We start from the raw sequence: 18,614 nt of genomic DNA, 5'->3' as shown, positions 1-18,614 counted from the left end.
TCTTCATACAAAAATATGAAGGTTTTAAATAGCGCGTTATAGTGTTTTTGGACCATAAAAGTTATGGCGCTATAGCGCCGCTATTTGAGTATAGCGTTGTTTTTTTAGCCAGCCTGCTATGACACGATAAACACCATTTAAACCTTTAAAAAATATACATGGAGATCAATTCTCACATTAGAAATTTTCTTACTACTTTTTGATATAGGTGGAAAATGACTTGATCTAAATTTTTTTGACCATTTGAAAGCAGTGATTTTCTCTATTTAAAAAAATAGTAAAAAAAACTTTTTAAAATGTAAAATTTGATTTCCAAGTATATTTTGCATATAGTGATCATGTTTAATAGTACAAATCAACTGTTTGAACTTCAACAATAGAGATATAAATTTATAGCATGGATTGATCCATAATATGCATGTTACTATAGCATAAGTCATGCACCTTGAAAAAATTTGGAGAGATGTTGCATATGTGTGTTATTTTTAATGTTTTGCAAGGGCATATATGATTTAGGGGCATGCATGAAACTACCCATTGGAAACTAATTTAATTGCAGCATTAGAGCTGTGTGTGGGATGCTATTTAGGGGCATGCTATTTTGGAGAGAAACTGTGTGCATGGCTCTGATTCGCCTCAATCTGCTACAAGAGAAATTTTATTTTTCTTTGGAGATGTGATGCCCTCATCAAGTGAAGTTCCTCTCTTTTCTTTGTTCAAGCTCCTTTAGCATTTTGAACCATAATTTAACTATAGGGGTTTTTGTATCAGGAACCAAAATTAGTTTAGAGTGTTTGCATATATTTTGGGGTTGTATGAGGTTCTGTTTCTGCTCTATTCAGTTTGACGGCTTTTTCAGGTTGCATCAGGTCATGTTAGGTTGGGGAAAAAAAAAAGATTACTCGTGTACTCAAGTTCTGACTCAGGTTGGTCATATAGTGATATAAATTCACTAAGTAATCCAAAGGAAGCTTAAAGAATAGAATTGAAAGTAGTTGTAGCTAGATCTTACTCTGGCGAGACCCGCCTCCGCTTTGAACGCGATTTTGTCTCTTGTCGGAGAGGGAAGGGGTACTAGAGAGGGGCGGAATCGGGTTTAGGGTTTTGGCGGAGGAAGGGTACTGGAGAGAGGCGAAGGGGACGAAGGGATTACCAGTATTGGCCGAGGAAGGGTGAAAGAGAGAGAGGCGAAAGGTAGAAGGGGAGGATACTGGGGAGAAGGGTAGGATACTGGAGTTGGGCAGATCCATTTTCTAATTTCATCTGTTCAAATGAAAAATGAAGGATAAAATTGGAAATACAAAAATACGTTTTTGATACAACACTTTTCAGTATAATTTTAATCAAATATGTATCAGATGTATAAATGTGGCAATTTCCTAAATTTATTGATTTTAGAGTGGCAAAAAAATAATTTCAAATTTTGGGGTGACAATTTGATAATTTCTAAGTTTTGGGGTGGCAAATAAAAAATTTCCCCTTATTTTCTTGATCTCATTTTTTATTAGAAATAATATTTTTTTACATGAGGTATGAGGTCGATTAACATAATTTTTTTTTTAAATAATAATTATTTATATGAAGGTCAATTGATCCTATTTTTTTATGCTTATGTGACAGAAAAACACAAAATTAACTTCTTCCTTAATGTGCATACCTATAAAACAACATTTTTAAGTAGTAGTATATGGCAGTGTTGTAAATAACGGTATGCGGTCGTCGGATGGATAAGGTACTGTCAAGCGATTAATCAGGAATAATCGGCCAATTAATCAGAAAAATCTACGACAATTTAGTCACTGTCAATTATTAATCGGCATAAACGACGGACGTTTTTTACAACACTGTTATATGGTGTGTAATGTATAGACCAATGTTATTAATCTTTGTTTCAAAATTTATGCATCCCTCCTTATTCATAATTAATATTTCCGCATTCAATCACACATAATTAAACATAAAATAATACTTTTCGAGTGAGATATTGTAAGTTCAAAATTCAATTAAAAAGTTCTTTATAAATATTGGATAATTGGGTTACTAGAACTTCAATTCTTTCGTAAAAAGTAATTACAAGATGACGCATTCTCGCCTCGGCATGTGATAAAGATAAAGTTGTACCTATAATTTCGTTCGAACCGGGCATGCCTTTTTGTTTTTTTTATAAGGAACTTTTGAATGAAAGGTGCCATCCTATGGAGGCGTATCATCTGCGGAGTTTTTTCATGCGGAGCTTTTAATCTGGTCCGTTCGTTTTGGATCGGACGGATCAGATTAAAAGTTCTGCAAATTTTGAGAAATTTTTTTTTAATTCGGACAAGATCTGATCTGATTCGTCCGATCCGAAACGAACGAATCAGATTAAAAGCTCAGTACGGAAAAATTCCGCATAGGATGCGTTTCTGCCATCCTATGGGGCCTCTACGTGACGAATAGTTTGACAAAATGGACACATTAATTATCATTGGATCAGTCATCTCATCAATGTTTTTTATTTTATTTTTCTTAATTGAAAAACATAACAATATATCTGCAATTTATTTATCCTCTTTAAATTTTGCACTTGATCAGTAATCCAACGTTTTAACATAAAAAAATAAAATAAAAGGGAAATTATCTCATAAATCTAAATTGTCCGTTCAAATCTCAACACGTATCGCATGAGAGGAATTAGAAAATTTAGGTAAAATTTAAAATGCATGTATTCATGGTGGAGGTTTGAAACCAAATAAATTTAATATACATGATTAAAAATATTAAAATCATAGAGGTGGCTGAAAATTCCCTTCGCTGTATATAGATTGGTCCCCTTGTTAAACCGAACAATTTAGGCTCGGTTTTCAATAAGATTGTACAAAATTCTTGGAACAAAAAATTCATCCATTTAAAATAAGTATTTTAGATTCAAATAGCGTTTATCACGTTATAGCAGAACGGTCAAAAAACGATACTATATTCATATAGCGCCGTTATAGCACACTATAACACACTATAGCGTCAATAACGTCATAGCTTTTATAGTCCAAAAAACACTATAATATTGTATAGCACACTATTTAGAACCTTGAATTATTCAGGAGCGGATCTAAAGTCATCCAAAAAGTGGCTAAGTCACTCCTATAATTTTAAAATTTAAGTTATATATACTAAAATTTAATTTAATTTAATTTTTTTGAAACATTTTATATAGTCCAGCTTCTCTCGTGAATTATCACATGTTCACTTGTACTCTAGTGGCAAAAGTTTATGCAGTGATTGTGGAAAATTTGAGTTCAATTCTCATTAGTCGCAATTGATATATTATAATTTTTGACATTCTCTATCGAGATTTTCTAGTTCTGCTCTTGCCTCTATTACTCTAACGAAAAGATATAATTTTGTTCAAACAAGACGGTGGTGAATCTTTTCTCTTCTTCCTCCGCAACTAAAAAAACATTTAAATAATTTTAGTTGGATATTAAAGGAGAAGACACTAACTAAATAAGCCTACAAACTATATGACTGAATTAGTATTTTCTCCGTCTTCACTTGATTAATATATCCATTAACTGAGAGTATGTTTGGTTGGATTGAGAATAGACTATTTGGAATAACCTATTCGGTGTTTGGCTAGGTTAGAATAGCAAGAATAGTTAATATAAATTTTTCATCTTATTAAAATAGATTATTCCTACAAGGTTTAAAATTTAACTATTCTAATAAGACAAACAATAGATATTTTTGATTTGACTATTCTAACTTATTTTTATTTTACATTCAAATATAACATGAACATGAGGGAATTACAGGAGAAAGATCCAAGGAGTGCCATTGAAAAATATATCACTGATTTAATTATGAGGAGGGTTCAAATGCCTCCATGTTTTTGTGCCTCCATCATGCCTCCATCTCTCTCCATCATTTTCAAAGTTCAAACAGTCGATCCGAATCGCTCAACCTAACCTCCATACTAAAATATGTTTGGAGACCAAATTTTATATTTTTAGGAATTTTTTTACTATTTTTTTAGATAGGTACAAAAATACTGTTTTTAGATGGTTCAGATTTACTGATTTTGTACCTATCTAAAAAAATAGTAAAAAAATTCCTAAAAATATAAAATTTGGTCTCCAAACATATTTTAGTATGGAGGTTAGGTTGAGCGGTTCGGATCGACTGTTTGAACTTTGAAAATGATAGAGAGATGGAGGCATAATGGAGGCACAAAAACATGGAGACATTTGAACCCTCCTCTTTAATTATTCCCAAGTACAAAGCGTACATGGTGAATTTTGCAATACCGCAAAAGTCCAACCACAGACTGAAACAAATACAACTTGCACATTGTGGCATCTGATATTCTGATCTGGTTTTCTGGATTCCTGAGGACCGAATCCAATGTCGACTAATTGATTGATCGGTTGATCCAATGGTGTTTTTGTTTCTTTGGAGACTTGAGGTAGTTGATTTCTTTTATCCGTTATGCTTCCTTGTAAACATCTTGTCTTTTTCTCTTCATTTGACTCCATTTTTATTTCTTGTAGTCTTCATTTTGAAGCAATACCTCTCCTCTCTTGGTTCTACCTTCTCAAATAGAGAGAAAAATGAGAGAGGGGAGGAATTAGAGCCGAGAGTGCGGTATCGTCGAAGTTCGGAGCGTAGAGTTTTCATCTCAATTAGAGCGCGATGGTGAGTAGATTTGGTCACCGTCGAAGCACGGTGGCAGTTGAAGAAGCTGATCCGATCGTAAAGCGAGATGGTGATTAAAGTATTAGAGTGATCAACATCTTGATTGGAGAGCGACGGTGAGTAGATCCGGTCGTCGTTGGAGTGCAGCGGCAGTCGAATAAGTGGATCCGGTTGTGAAGCGAGATAATGATTAAGATATTAGAGTTATTATGAGAGAATTAGAATATTATATTAGTTTAGAGAATTTTATGAGAATAAAAGAATAGATTTGAGAATTACGGTCATTTGACCCTTTGTAAATACAATTTTTTTTATCAATGAAATTGTTAGTAGGCATTTAAAGCCACGAACCTAAAAAAAAATCTTTTGTTTACATTTTTGTATCACTTATTTATTTTTTGGTTAGAGAACGGATCTCTGTATTATCTCAAGCTCGATGGCAAGCCATACCCTCCATTTTACATGTGGTGTCGATTAGAGCAACAAAACTAGGGTGTGATGTGTTCACCAAGAGATGTTAGATTGACTTCAAACTACGAATCTAAACCGTTGAAATTCATACACTTCGTGAGTGATGCATGTACATGCAAAAAATTTAATGTTTCGAATTCATTTAGTACAAGATCAAGCGGTAAAAAAAAATGATGAAAAATGAATACATAAAACAATTTAAAAAATAAGTTATAAAATTGGAGATCTCAAAAAATGATACTAAAATTTTAGCTTCAATACAACAAAAAGACAAGCCAAAATGTGATAATATTGTTGTAAAAAATGGCCTAAACAGCATATTAGTCGGTAGCGGCGACTAAACTATTCCGATTAGAGGTATGTTTGAAGATTTTTTTGATTAATTGATAAATTATTCATAATTATTTTGTTTATTTCTATTAATTCCACTGACTATTTATCTTCACAATGCTTTTTTTAATCATTTTTTTTGTGATTGTGTGATAAACTGATAATAATAGTTTTATTTATACTTGGATACACATCCAATAATTTTTACATATGTCTTTTTCTTTCTTACTTAATTTCAGAAATTGATTAATTCTTCTATTATTTATATACCACATATTTTTCTTACTTACTGATATAATTTTTTTAATTAGTACGATATGTTCATATATAAATTATAAATTAAGTTCTTATTATAAACTAAATTTAGTAATTTTTATGTTGGAATGTTTCTTTTCTTACAAATAATATGTTATTAATATTTGAAAAAAATGTAATTAACGAACTTATTTTTTCTATTAAATAAATGTGTTATTTATACATATAAAGTATGTATGTGTAGTTAAGAAGAAATGAGCGCATCGTCATGTTATAATAGTATAATTAATTTATTTTAAAAATTTGATGTGTTAAATTAATAATTTTAAATAAATTATGAGTATGTACATAATTTTAATAAAAACGCAAAATTGTCTGCAAAATTCTGATTAATTGACCGCATACCGATTAATTGCTTGGCGGTACCCTGTCCATCCGACAAACACATACTATTATTTACAACACTACGTGATAATACTAAAGAGTCGCGATAATAAAAAAGAAAAATGAGGGTTCGGTTTTTTTTGCTGTCATTATCATGCTTCAATTTTTTAATTTTTTTAATAATACAAATTTTAAAATCTAGATGTCAAGATAAGACTATTATATGTGATCTACATTATTTTCTTTACACACTTAAAAATTTATACGAATCAATAAATTAAAAAATTAATGCATGTAAGTCATCCACAAAAAGTGTATTTTCGTAGACTATTAATAATAACTAAAATAAAATTGAAATATTATAATCTTTTACAGTGTACAGAAAGAATGATATATCAAGTCTAATGATTTTATTTTAACGTTTAAATTCTAATTTTCATAATTAAAGTTTTAAAAATAAAAACACGATAAATACATAAGAAAATGAAAATATTTGTATCTTTCTTTAAACTAAAATGTTACTATATAATTTAATAAAAAGGAGGTACAATGAATTAGTCAAAGATGACTGAATAGGCGAAAACTTGAACCTGTAAATTGGGTAATAAAAGCATAGCAAAAGAGCCCAAAGCCCACTGGGCCATTTCTTTTTTTAATTTCGAAATATTTTATTCAAATGCAATTTGTTGATTTGTTCTGCTACCAAAAAGATTGGAATTTTTTTTTATAAACAATAATTAGGAAAAAAAAAATTATGAAATCAATATGATTACTTATTTTTTTTATAAAAATTATAAGAACCGAAATGTCATTTCGGTCCTCAATTTTTTTTTTTTTTTTTGGACCGAAATGACAATTCGATCCTAGATATTTTTACAATTTTTTAGTGTATTTTTTTTCTTGAAATCTGTGAAAACAGCTGGGACCGAAATGCTATTTCGGTCCAAAAAAATAAATCAAAATCAAAATGGCATTTCAGTTTTTATGATTTTTGTAAAAAAAAAATTATTATGTTGATTTCATCAAAATCTTTTTCCTAATTGTGGTTTTATAAAAAAATATTCAAAAGATTGTATCAAACCTCATCCTAACGAAACCGATCGACACCACAAATGCATCACATCCTGCTCAGCCCAGTTCTTCTGTGGCCGTCTGGTGCTTGATATAATTGTTGCTAACTAGTCCATTGTTTTTGTTAGAACTTAAGTTCTTAACGTGTGTAAGATTTTTTATTTTGTTAGCATCTTATCAAATTATTTTGTATTTTTTCCGCATTTTGCAGTGGTATTTACTATATAAATTTATCAAAACCTCTTATAATAAAAAATAGTTACGTAATTATGTTAAATGGAAAATAAAATTCTTTTTTCTCTCAAATATATTTCAGCTAAAGTGAATGTTGTGGTTATGATTTTTATGGAATAATAACAAAATTATAACGAATAATAATTCGGGATATTCTTTCGAACTATATAACCAAAGTTTACGAATTTTTTGTAATATGCTAAAAAAAATACAAAATTTCAAACTTGCCCCTACTTCTAAAAAAAAAAATGCCCAAAGGGTCAAAAATTTTGACTTTTTGATATTCAAATCTAGGATATGTTATAAAAAATAAGATCATTTTGAGAATTTAATTTAGTGTTTTCATTTTGAGAATTTAAAAAAAAAAAAACTAGGACTGCCAAAAATTTCGGAGGTCCTATTTCCTTCTAAAGGTACAAATTTATGGTAGTATGGGCATTTTTATAAATAAAAAACAGGGGCAATTTTGGAATTTTTTATTTTTTATGATATTAAAAAAAACGGTCACTACACTAATACAACTAATATTTTATCAAATAATATTGTTATTTTCTTAATAATGCAAAAGAAAGCACTAACCTAATTCCAATCCAAATTGCATTATTTACCTAGTAATTTTTTTATTATTTAAATAACTTAACTCTAGTGTTGACATCAATCTCATTTAGTTTAGATTGCCAAAAGTATCAAACAATATCTACTAGAAAGTCCTGATTTATTATGGCAAATGAATTATTCGGGTTCGGTTTGGAGAAGTTAAAAATTCATGATTCGGGAATAATTCGGGTATAATTCGGAAATGATTCGGAATTATCCGGATCAGAAATTTCAGTCCTACAAGAGAGAAAAAATAAATAAAACCAAAAAAAATATCATGGAAAAAATTCGGAAAAAATTAGCGAATAATTTGTAAAATTTGGAAAACTTTTGTAAAATTCGCAAATTATTCGGGTTTAATTCGGTCAAAGTTCGGTTAACCGAATAATTCGGCGTTCTGTTCGACATCATCCAAAAAATGAATTATTCAAATATAATTCGGATATAATTCGCAAATCTTGTGACTATCATGACAATAAAAGCTGCAGATACGGACCCGTAGATATGCTTCACAATTAACATCCACAAAAGATCCGAGTTATGTCATCTCCGTCACTGTAACAACCAGCATCCAAAATTGCTTCGGAACACAAAAACAAACCAAAAGAAAAAGGATCGGAGAATAATAATGGCGCTAAAGCTTATGACAGATTTTCGATTTGTGCAGCCTACTTCTTCTCACTGCTATAATTCGCCCTCCAATCTGCATTTTTCTTCCTCTCGATTTATTACAAGGTACACTTGATATTACGGTACTATCCCCACCTCTCCTCTCTCTCTCTCTCTCTCTCTCTCTCTCTCTCAGTCTCACTGAAGTTTCAAATTACAGAGCTGAGATGGAACCCACGTCATCGTCCTCGTCGCCGACCGCACCGCCTCTGCCTGAAAAGAGAGTCGTGGTAGGGATCTTCCCAGTGAAATGAACAAATTGACGAGTGAGAATGGAGATAATCAATCGTATAGTAATTTGCCCATTGGTATAGACGTAGAACACTAGAATTGCTATAAATCCATCGATTTTTGGTAAATCTGTATTTTTTTATTTTTTTTATTTTCAAGCTACTGATAGAGTAGTTTGTCTCAGAGAAAATTTGGTAAATTCAAGTGAGTTGGCGTCAAATTTTGTACCTGTGATTTTCACAACTGAAAAAAACATCGCCAATTTCATATACTGAGATTTGGCATAAATTATTTGATAGGTGGGATGCGGTGCTGCAACAGTGGATTTCTTGGCGACTGTTGCTTCTTACCCCAATCCTGATGATAAGATCCGCAGTCTCAGCCTTAAGGTACGACCTTTAATTGAGATACAATGTTCTACTGAGAGGAAAGGAAAGTTCAAAACAATCCCTGAACGTGTTTTATCAAATTTTTTAACTTGTGGTTTTGTTCGATTTGTGCCATCAGTTATCTCTAACACTCTAACCATGCTAACTTAGGATTCTGTCAAAGTTCGACAAGACCGGGTCTAGTTGAGCGCATGGGTTCAATAGTTTTGATTGTACTCGCGTCTTTAGTAACTTTGACTGTACTAATGTATCTAGTAGTTTTGACATCTAAAAGAAAGCTGAAATTTTTTTTGTAAGCATTTACGTTACAGTTTAACCTGCCTTCAGGTGTCAGTTTGCATACTAAAAAAAAATGCATGTGATAGGACCTACATTGTTGACTACTCAACTGCGTACTAAAAAGTTATATAAATAGCCCATCTACATTAATATGCATTTCACCTACTAGATATCAATAAAAAATGAACGAAAAGAAACAAAAAAAAATAAAAAAATTTAGATTTTTTTTTCTATCCTGCAACGTTGATCATACTGAAGTACTGATCAATACTTATAAATGCTTGTCTAAAATCAAACAAACAACCTATGGCCAGGTTGAACAGAGAAAAGTTAAGGGACTGTAAGCCCAGGGGTATGGAACTCTATTAGCCAATCAATTTAGATTTAGATGCATTTGAAAAAATATTATATTATAATCGGTGCATAAATTGAAACTTTATTAATTATACAGGTTGAAGGAGGAGGGAACACTGGCAATGCATTAACTGGTGCTTCTCGCTTGGGACTGACAGCTCGTGTTATCACAAAGGTCTTAGACTTGATTACACCGATTTTTTATAAATACAAAGGTTATTTACTAGTATATGCTGGAGCAGTTTCAAAAATGAGTGTTAAACACCTAATTCACCAAAGAATAACATTAATTATTATCTTGTCATTTGGATTAAATTGTTATTTAAAACATATAAATTGTAATTCATATCTTCTAATGTAGCTAATTAATTTCCAGGTAGCTAATGATACACAGGGTATAAACATACTTAAGGAGTTTGAAGCTGATGGGGTAGATACTTCTCATATTGTGGTATGCTCCATTTATTGTCTTTTCCTTTTATCTCAACATTTAAATAGTAATTTGACAAGGTTCTTTAACATATAGTTGTGACTTTTTGGTTTTTGCAGTGAACAACCATTAAAGATGATATTTTTTTGAAAATTTTAAAAATACAGAAACTACATAAAAGGATAAAGGGAACTTCCCTTTTGTTCAAATTGCAACCTGGCTCAGAAATAGATTTTTAGGTCAACTTGTCATGTTTATGCAACTGAAGATTAACAAGCTAACTAATTTAATTAAAGATTGACAAAATGATCGAGTTACCAATATATGATAACTTCATGTTTATCTCTTACTTATTAATACAGTTTCCTTTTAATTATATATATTGTCTTTATAATATATATCAGAACCTATTTTCTGTTTTTGTAGTAGGATAGAAGGAATAATATAACTTGGCTGCTTTAATTAATGAATGAAGCAGGCACGTTTTTGTGAAGTCCGGCCAAGTAAAAGTTATCTGACTAGCAATGTTAGGTTTGTTACTTGTTGTTGTAAGCTTCTCCTAGTGAGTTGATAATTAGTGTACAATTCTATCTTAGTGTATCGACATATGTTGTGATTGCTCCAGAAAGATTGGAAAGTGACGTTTTGTATTTAAATTCGGGATACATATTAGTTTCTTAATGCATCTCTTGCTATATACTTCTATTGTGAAGATTTGAACTTTCTGCTAATTTGACTTGTTGTCTTTCTGAATTTTACTTTGTTTTCAGGTATCGGAGGGCAACTCACCATTTACCTATATCATTGTAGATAACCAAACGTAAGTGCCACTTCTACTTGCCCTCTTAGTTCTTTCTTTTGAGTGTTTGTTTTACTTTTTATCTAAAATAAGGACTGCCGTACCAGATTGCGAAGTCAGGTATCAGATGTGCATGACACAATATTTCTGTCAGTTTGGCCAGATGTTACTACCTGAGGTACTAACTAACAACAGAAGGCCGATAAAAATAAAAATAAAACTTATAAAACAGAAAGAAAAATATATGACATTAGGTTACCTTACCTGACTGATTCTAATGTTCCTATTTAGGATTAATCTTCAAGTAGTGTAGTAAAACTCATTTTATATGAATTTTTTTATAAAAGCGAATTTCATTCACTTGTTTCCATTTCTTTGTGGAAACATCTATGAGAGTTTACAAAAGGTAAAGAAAAAGAGGAGAGAAAGAAAAATGAAACAGCTGCTTTCAAATATGAACAAAAGTTCCCAATGTGCATACATCCATATCTAAGAATCTGTGTTATAGAATATGTGCTGTCCTCTTTCACCCCCTCAGGTCTTCCTCTGTAATGAAATTTCCAAATAGCACTTCATCACCGTTTTCTAGCTGCACTATTTCTTCAAGTACTCTGGCATTGTTACATTACGTCTAACCAAAAGAAAAGGGTAGAGAGGATTGACAATTTGACATCATTAGAACTCTGCTTGGTCTTTTTTGTCCTCTTTCAAAGACGATTCTATTTCTCTATGTCCAAACTCCCCATGTTACAGCGGGATTCAGATCCAGTAGAGTACCCTACCATGTAGAATGAGGAATCTGCACTGTCCGTTTTAACCTGCACAAATCTTAAATAACCTGACACGAATCTTAAAAAACCCCGTGCATCTACAATTGGTTTGAAAAAATTACCGCTCAGCTGAGATTGCGTACAGTGGCACTACAGATCCCTCAGCTCCTAGCAGAACAAACAATCTATTTCTACATCCCTTAATCAGCCCTACTACCTATTGTTCCAGTTCTTGAAAGGTTATCTACATGAGTTGGAAATGTAGAACATCCCGTAGAGATAAGCTTTTCCCATATTTTTGTGGTTTGTAAGAATGAAAAAAGATGTGTATTTGTTTTAGTCTGGTTACATAAAACTCGTGTTGTATCTCCTATCCAGCCCCTCTTTGTCAGGTTCCCTCTAGTTAGGAGGTCTTGATTTTGTGTGGTAGTTGTAAGTTTAAAATCTTTTCTTTGCTTTTGTCCCGTATCCGTCCAAACTGTAAGAAGTTTTAGCATGATTTTAACTGTATATTGCCCTTTGTTGTCACATACCCTTGTAATCCTATCCTGACCATTTGTGGATGGATTGGTGTGATTAAGTGCAAATAAATCCTTTCTCTGTGCCCTCAGATTACCAGTAACCCTCCCTTCGCATTTGAAATAAAGGAACCCCCTTCCCCCCATACTTCAGCTACTGTGATATCAGATTTATATACCCTTTCGTATATGTCCTGATGTTGTAATGAAAAGGAATGTCTGTATTTCCTCTAACAAAGACTATGGTATTTCTTAATTCATTATATGAATTATTGCATGATATTTTATTGCACTGTCATATTCTGTCTAGCAAAGTTAGGGTATACCAGGGAAAAGGTTTTAGATGCCTGGAAACAGCCCCAGTAAACCTCTTTTATTTTACATCTGATGCAATCTACATTCTGTTGATTCTATAATTAAGAACAATACAGACCACTTAAAAGGCCCCAGAAAAGAAATGGTACAGGTACAGTTCAAACAGAACGTACCTGTATCAAGCCCCAACCAGAATGTTACCAAAAGCTAGGTACTTTGATCCTTGCCAGGTCTAGAGAGATTGAAATATTTATAAATTTGTAAGTCGATAATCTTATCTTGCATAACCTAACTTCCTTTGATTTCTGGGTTTATCAGGAAAACTCGCACATGCATACATACACCCGGAAATCCTCCAATGGTACCAGAAGACCTATCTCAGGACAGCTTGATTTCTGCACTGGAAAATGCAAATCTTGTTTATTTTGATGGTAGATTACCTGAAACTGCCTTGGTTGTTGCTGAAGAGGTGCTTTTTGTTTCTTATTCATACATAATAAATGCTCAAGTAGGAGATCATTGTTTGGTTGGGCTCTGGATGGATTTCAGTATTTTCCTTTTGCCTTTTTTGCATGAACTTTGTGAATTTTGCTCTTGTGTTTATCTAATGCTTGACTGATGTTAAACACAGCGCCATGCTCAAGAAAACTCATATAATGGCCTTTTATTTTATTTTTTTGGTACTATTCCAGCCAGTGCTTGGGTGCAGGTGTGCTCAAGTACCAGAATTTATAGTCAGCTTATGAATTATATCTTAGAAAGACTGTAGCATACAAATTAATCAGAATTGATGAATACTTAGTTTGAGACTCATTTTATATTTGTTGGTTTGTACCTTATATGTACGCCGTACCAGCAAAAAAAAGAAAAAACCATACTATTCACCACATTCGTACCCAAGAGGTTGGATAGAGATGTCAGATATCTATCCAACCAGGGCTTGGGTGTCATAAAAGTATATTTGAGTGTTAGTTTTGTCAAAGAAAAATCTTATTTCTTTTTGCATAATAATTTTTTTAAGGAAAATTTTTGCATAACAACTAACAAGTTAAAAACATATAAGATAATTCCTACTTATCTTTTAGTTAAAGTGCCATCTTGTAGAGACTGCTCTCAAGATATCAACCTTTATTATTGATTTGTTGTTTTATTTAATCTGCTTATAAGTTACTGTTATTTCAATTTTTAGTTTATATTTTACACATCTATCTTTCTGATTTATTTATTTTCTTGAGTTGGTTTGATTGTTATAAATGTGAAAAATCCAGAGCAGGCGAGCCGAAGAAAAATTCCTATTTTAATTGATTGTGAGAGAAAGAGAGAGGGACTTGACGAACTTCTCAATCTTGCCACTTATGTTGTTTGCTCTGAGAAATTTCCTCCGGTATGTTAGTTTTTCTTTATTGAATTAATACATAGTTTTGTAAGGGCCAATTTAATGTGTACCCCTGAAAACCCTAATCCTTTATATCATGCAAACTGAGAAACATCCTGCATAATCGCATGTAAGAGTAATATTATGTATACCACCAAATACCTCGGCCCTTCCCCTCTCAACCTTACATACTCACCAGCTTCTCTTCTCATGATAAACAAGGAACATAGTATGGTGAAAATAAGAAGGGACAAATGTCACATTTCCCACATTGTCGGAGGGTAGACATGATGTTCTCAATTGACAGGATTTGTATTGTATGAGGTTTTGTTGGGTTATGAAACTCGTACCAATATAAAATCAGTTAATAACCCAGGCCTCTCCAGCAACAAAAGCTGGTAGCAAAATCTTAATCAGTTTATAAACTTTTCTTGCGAGATGCATTTTAGTCTCAATTAAACCTTAATTGTAAGCATCACTTACATAACTGTGCAATTGAGTCTTTGTGCTTGATCTGCAGTTGAGCCTTTAAATTACTCTCAATTGGGAACAGTTACTGATCCAAGATTGTAATTAAATAAGGTGTTTTCTGTGCATATTGATACCAGACTGAAAGTAAAAAAGGTACCAAAATCTACTATGCTTAGAGTAAAACCTTTTAAAGATCCAGCCCAAAAAAAACAAACTAAAGCAATTTTCCTTTATTGTTCAAGTCTGTGAGAACTTTAACATATATATGTCTTGCCATATTGAATTGAATTTAATTCTGATTTTAAGGCATGGACTTCAGCTCCATCTTTGGCCTCGGCTCTAGTGACCATGCTTATAAGATTGCCTAATCTTAAATTTGTTATTACCACCAGGGGTGATAAAGGCTCTCTCATGCTTGAAAGAAGCAGAGGTGAGTTAACTTTACAGATCTTATCATTTTGTTGCTGAAGGAACATTTAACCTACATGACACAGATAACATATGTTGTGTACGCACTTGGCAGCTCCTGCCAAGGTTTAAAAGAATATATATATATATATATATATAGAGTTAGGCTGGGGTGCTATGGATAGCATAGTGGCCTCTATGCTACGGCTCAATATTCGAGTTTTCAAAATCCAAACGGTCGATCCGAACCGTTCATCTTATTTTCCATATTAATATCTGCTTGGAGACCAAATTTTATAATTTTCTGAATTTTTTTACTATTTATTAAGCCACTTTGAAAATCGCTAATCCAACGGTTTTACTGTTTTGTGCAGCCACCGTTGAATCAACAATTTTGTAAAATACTTGATAAATAGTAAAAAAATTCAGAAAAATGTAAAATTTGGTCTCCAAGCAGATATTAATATGGAGAATAAGATGAACGGTTCGGATCGACCGTTTGGATTTTGAAAACTCGAATATTGAGCCGTAGCATAGAGGCCACTATGCTATCCATAGCACCCCAGCCTAACTCTATATATATATATAGCTAGGTTACGGTGAGTTGCGAAGTAAAGCGACTATTTTACTTCACGCTCATATTTTGCGATTTTAAAGTTCAAAATGTCGATCTGAACCGTTCATCTTGTTCTTCATATTGAAATGTGCTTGGAGACCAAATTTTACATTTTTTGGAATTTTTTTACTATTTATTAAGCAATTTTGAAAGTCGATGATCTGATGGTCCAGAAAATTTTACTGTTTTTTACTGTTCACACAAAACAACAATTTTTAAAAATGCTTAATAAATAGTAAAAAAATTCCAAAAAATGTAAAATTTGCTCTCCAAGCACATTTCAATATGGATTAAATATCTAACGGTTTGGATCGGTAATTTGGACTTTCAAAATAAAAATACAGCGTGAAGTAGAAACGCGTTTTACTTCGCAACTCACCGTAGACTACCTCTATATATATATATATACAGAGTTAGGCTGGGGTGCTATGGATAGCATAGTGGCCTCTATGCTACGGCTCAATATTCGAGTTTTCAAAATCCAAACGGTCGATCCGAACCGTTCTATCTTATTCTCCATATTAATATCTGCTTGGAGACCAAATTTTACATTTTTCTGAATTTTTTTACTATTTATTAAGTATTTTACAAAATTGTTGATCCAACGGTGGCTGCACAAAACAGTAAAACCGTTGGATTAGCGATTTTCAAAGTGGCTTAATAAATAGTAAAAAAATTCATAAAATTATAAAATTTGGTCTCCAAGCAGATATTAATATGGAGAATAAGATGAACGGTTCGGATCGACTGTTTGGATTTTGAAAACTCGAATATTGAGCCGTAGCATAGAGGCCACTATGCTATCCATAGCACCCCAGCCTAACTCTATATATACATATATATATGTTGTGTACATCATGAATTCTATTCAAGAAATCAAGGATTAACTATGCTTCTGTGCTCTGTCAAAATGGATACAGATGCTTCTGAAATAGTGGAGAAAGATGTAGAGACATTACTTGAGTCCCTACAAGAGAGAGTCGATAATGTTGTTACGCTTCCTACATGTATTTCTTCTAAGGTAACTGGTAGCAGCTATACAGAAAAATGGAACCCAATTTACTATATCTGCTAGGTTATCCAAAATTCTCATTCTTTCAACTGTCACCAAGAATAAATGGAATATTTTGGGGGATAAGGTGTATAAAATATTGATTGTTTGGCTCACCCTATGACGAGTCCTGTTTTTCTTTTTCTGGCGGTGGTATGTTGATCTAAAAATATACCGAACTATTTTTCTTTTTGTTAATCTCATGTAGTTTACATGGTTTATAATTTGTATGCAAAAATTAAGGTTCAATTCTGTCATGTTTTGGTTTGGCCATTCAGCACTAAAGATTTTTACAGCTTTTACAGCTTTTTTTTAGTACAATAATATATTGGTTTAATTTGAAAAAAAAAAATTCAGTTCAAAATTTAAATACCGCGACATACAGTACTGGCACCATTAGTGTTCAGATGCTAGTTTTTCAATTCTGGGTAAGATAAACTGGAGTTACATGCATATGTTTTTTTTTTTATATTTGGCAGTCAGATCTGAGAATTAGTGCAGATGGAATAGGTGCAATTAGTGGGAGGTTACTTGCTGGTACAGCAGAAAAGATCCCCCCTTCTGAGCTAATAGACACTACAGGGGCTGGAGATGCATTTATTGCTGCTGTTCTTTATGGTCAGTTCTTCACCCTTTTTGTGTGTAAGTTCATATGTACCATGTAAACCTTGTAAACCTCTCTCCTATACTCTATGAAGGATAAACATGAACATACTGTTAGCTTCCGCCATAAAATTATCTCCAAGTTAATGTAAAAGTTACTAAAACCACCCCTTCTTTTCACTCATTCACTGATAAGCACAAGGTAGTTCAACATGTATTTATCGCACTAAAAGGTGATCACGAATAAATTGAAGACCTTAGTCTATCTGAACATTCCAATTCATCAGAATTCTACTAAGATATATTGTCCAAAATGTTTAGTTAGGATAATCCATTTTACAAACTACGACAGTCATGTTTGAATTATATTTGGGAAATCTTAATGCTTGATTTGGTGTATACCCATTACTTTAAGGACAATCTATCCTATTTAAGCCATGGATTTATTCTTTTTGTTTCCACAAGTAAACTGGGATCAAATTTGGGATGTGCATTTATTACGCAGTTAGTAGGGCATTAATTAATACAATTTTATTAATTTCCTTTTGTTATTGTTAGCTCTATGTGCCAAGATGCCACCTGAGAAGATGCTCCCGTTTGCCTCGCAAGTGGTATGCCTGTTTTTCTATGTATTCATGTTGCTATAACATTTGGTTCATTTTTCTCAAGTAATAGCGAGTGCTACTGGGCTAAGAAAAGAAATAATTTTCAGTAACAAAGGGCAAAATAAATTTCAAAGGTAGAAAGAGCCAGAGAAATAACATCATCGAACCTATAAATCCCCCCCTTCCAACACACAGAAAAGTACGTAAAAGAAAAGAAAAAAGAAGAAGAGAATAGATTGGAAACACGTATGCCATCCTTGGCACAAAAATAGATTAAAGCTTACTGAGTGTCCTAAACATTTTCAAAGAATGAAAATGTCTTATCTGAGCATTTATGTAATAGGCTGCAGCAGGATGCAGAGCACTGGGTGCTCGAAGTGGCTTACCATGGCACAATGACCCGCGATTAGCTCCATTTTGGCCTTGATTTTTTTTCCTATTGTGTTATGTATGTACTTCTGAGTGTATTATTGTCTATAACAAATAAAAACCTGAAGCTCTCTTCGACTTTGGTCTTACAACGCAGAATCCATTTACAATCTTATTGAAAGTAAACTTGGAGCTTATAATGTCACTGCTTTCTTGTACACTTTCCAAACGATCTCAAGTCTCAGTCCAACCAACCAACCGATATAATCTTTTAGCAATGTCTACATCAGGTGAATGCAAATAAAACCAATACAAAAGTGCATAAACTGGAACTAAGTGTGATGTTGCATAG

General features: G+C 32.5%; 1 protein-coding gene across 2 annotated transcripts; it reads left to right on the top strand.

The window, feature by feature from the left end:
• The first annotated feature begins 8,559 nt into the window (after window positions 1-8,559).
• LOC144543864 (uncharacterized) lies at window positions 8,560-18,462 on the top strand. Of its 2 annotated transcripts, XM_078292314.1 has the most exons (13): window positions 8,560-8,745; window positions 8,840-8,909; window positions 9,210-9,299; window positions 10,030-10,107; window positions 10,309-10,383; window positions 11,133-11,182; window positions 13,083-13,233; window positions 14,038-14,148; window positions 14,917-15,040; window positions 16,555-16,655; window positions 17,165-17,303; window positions 17,847-17,899; window positions 18,237-18,462. In XM_078292314.1, exons 1-13 carry the CDS (start codon window positions 8,639-8,641, stop codon window positions 18,318-18,320), a joined length of 1,233 nt encoding a protein of 410 aa, XP_078148440.1. In that variant the 5' UTR covers window positions 8,560-8,638; the 3' UTR covers window positions 18,321-18,462. The 2 variants fall into 2 exon arrangements, with proteins under 2 accessions (XP_078148440.1, XP_078148441.1); XM_078292315.1 differs by lacking the exons at window positions 8,560-8,745; window positions 8,840-8,909 and adding an exon at window positions 8,937-8,987.
• The last annotated feature ends 152 nt before the right edge of the window (window positions 18,463-18,614 follow it).

Source organism: Carex rostrata, chromosome 25 (genome assembly GCF_964058835.1).
Source record: "Carex rostrata chromosome 25, lpCarRost1.2, whole genome shotgun sequence".
Classification (NCBI taxonomy): domain Eukaryota; kingdom Viridiplantae; phylum Streptophyta; class Magnoliopsida; order Poales; family Cyperaceae; genus Carex; species Carex rostrata.
Note: the sequence above shows the minus strand (reverse complement) of the source record. Positions and strands in the feature narration are given on the sequence as shown.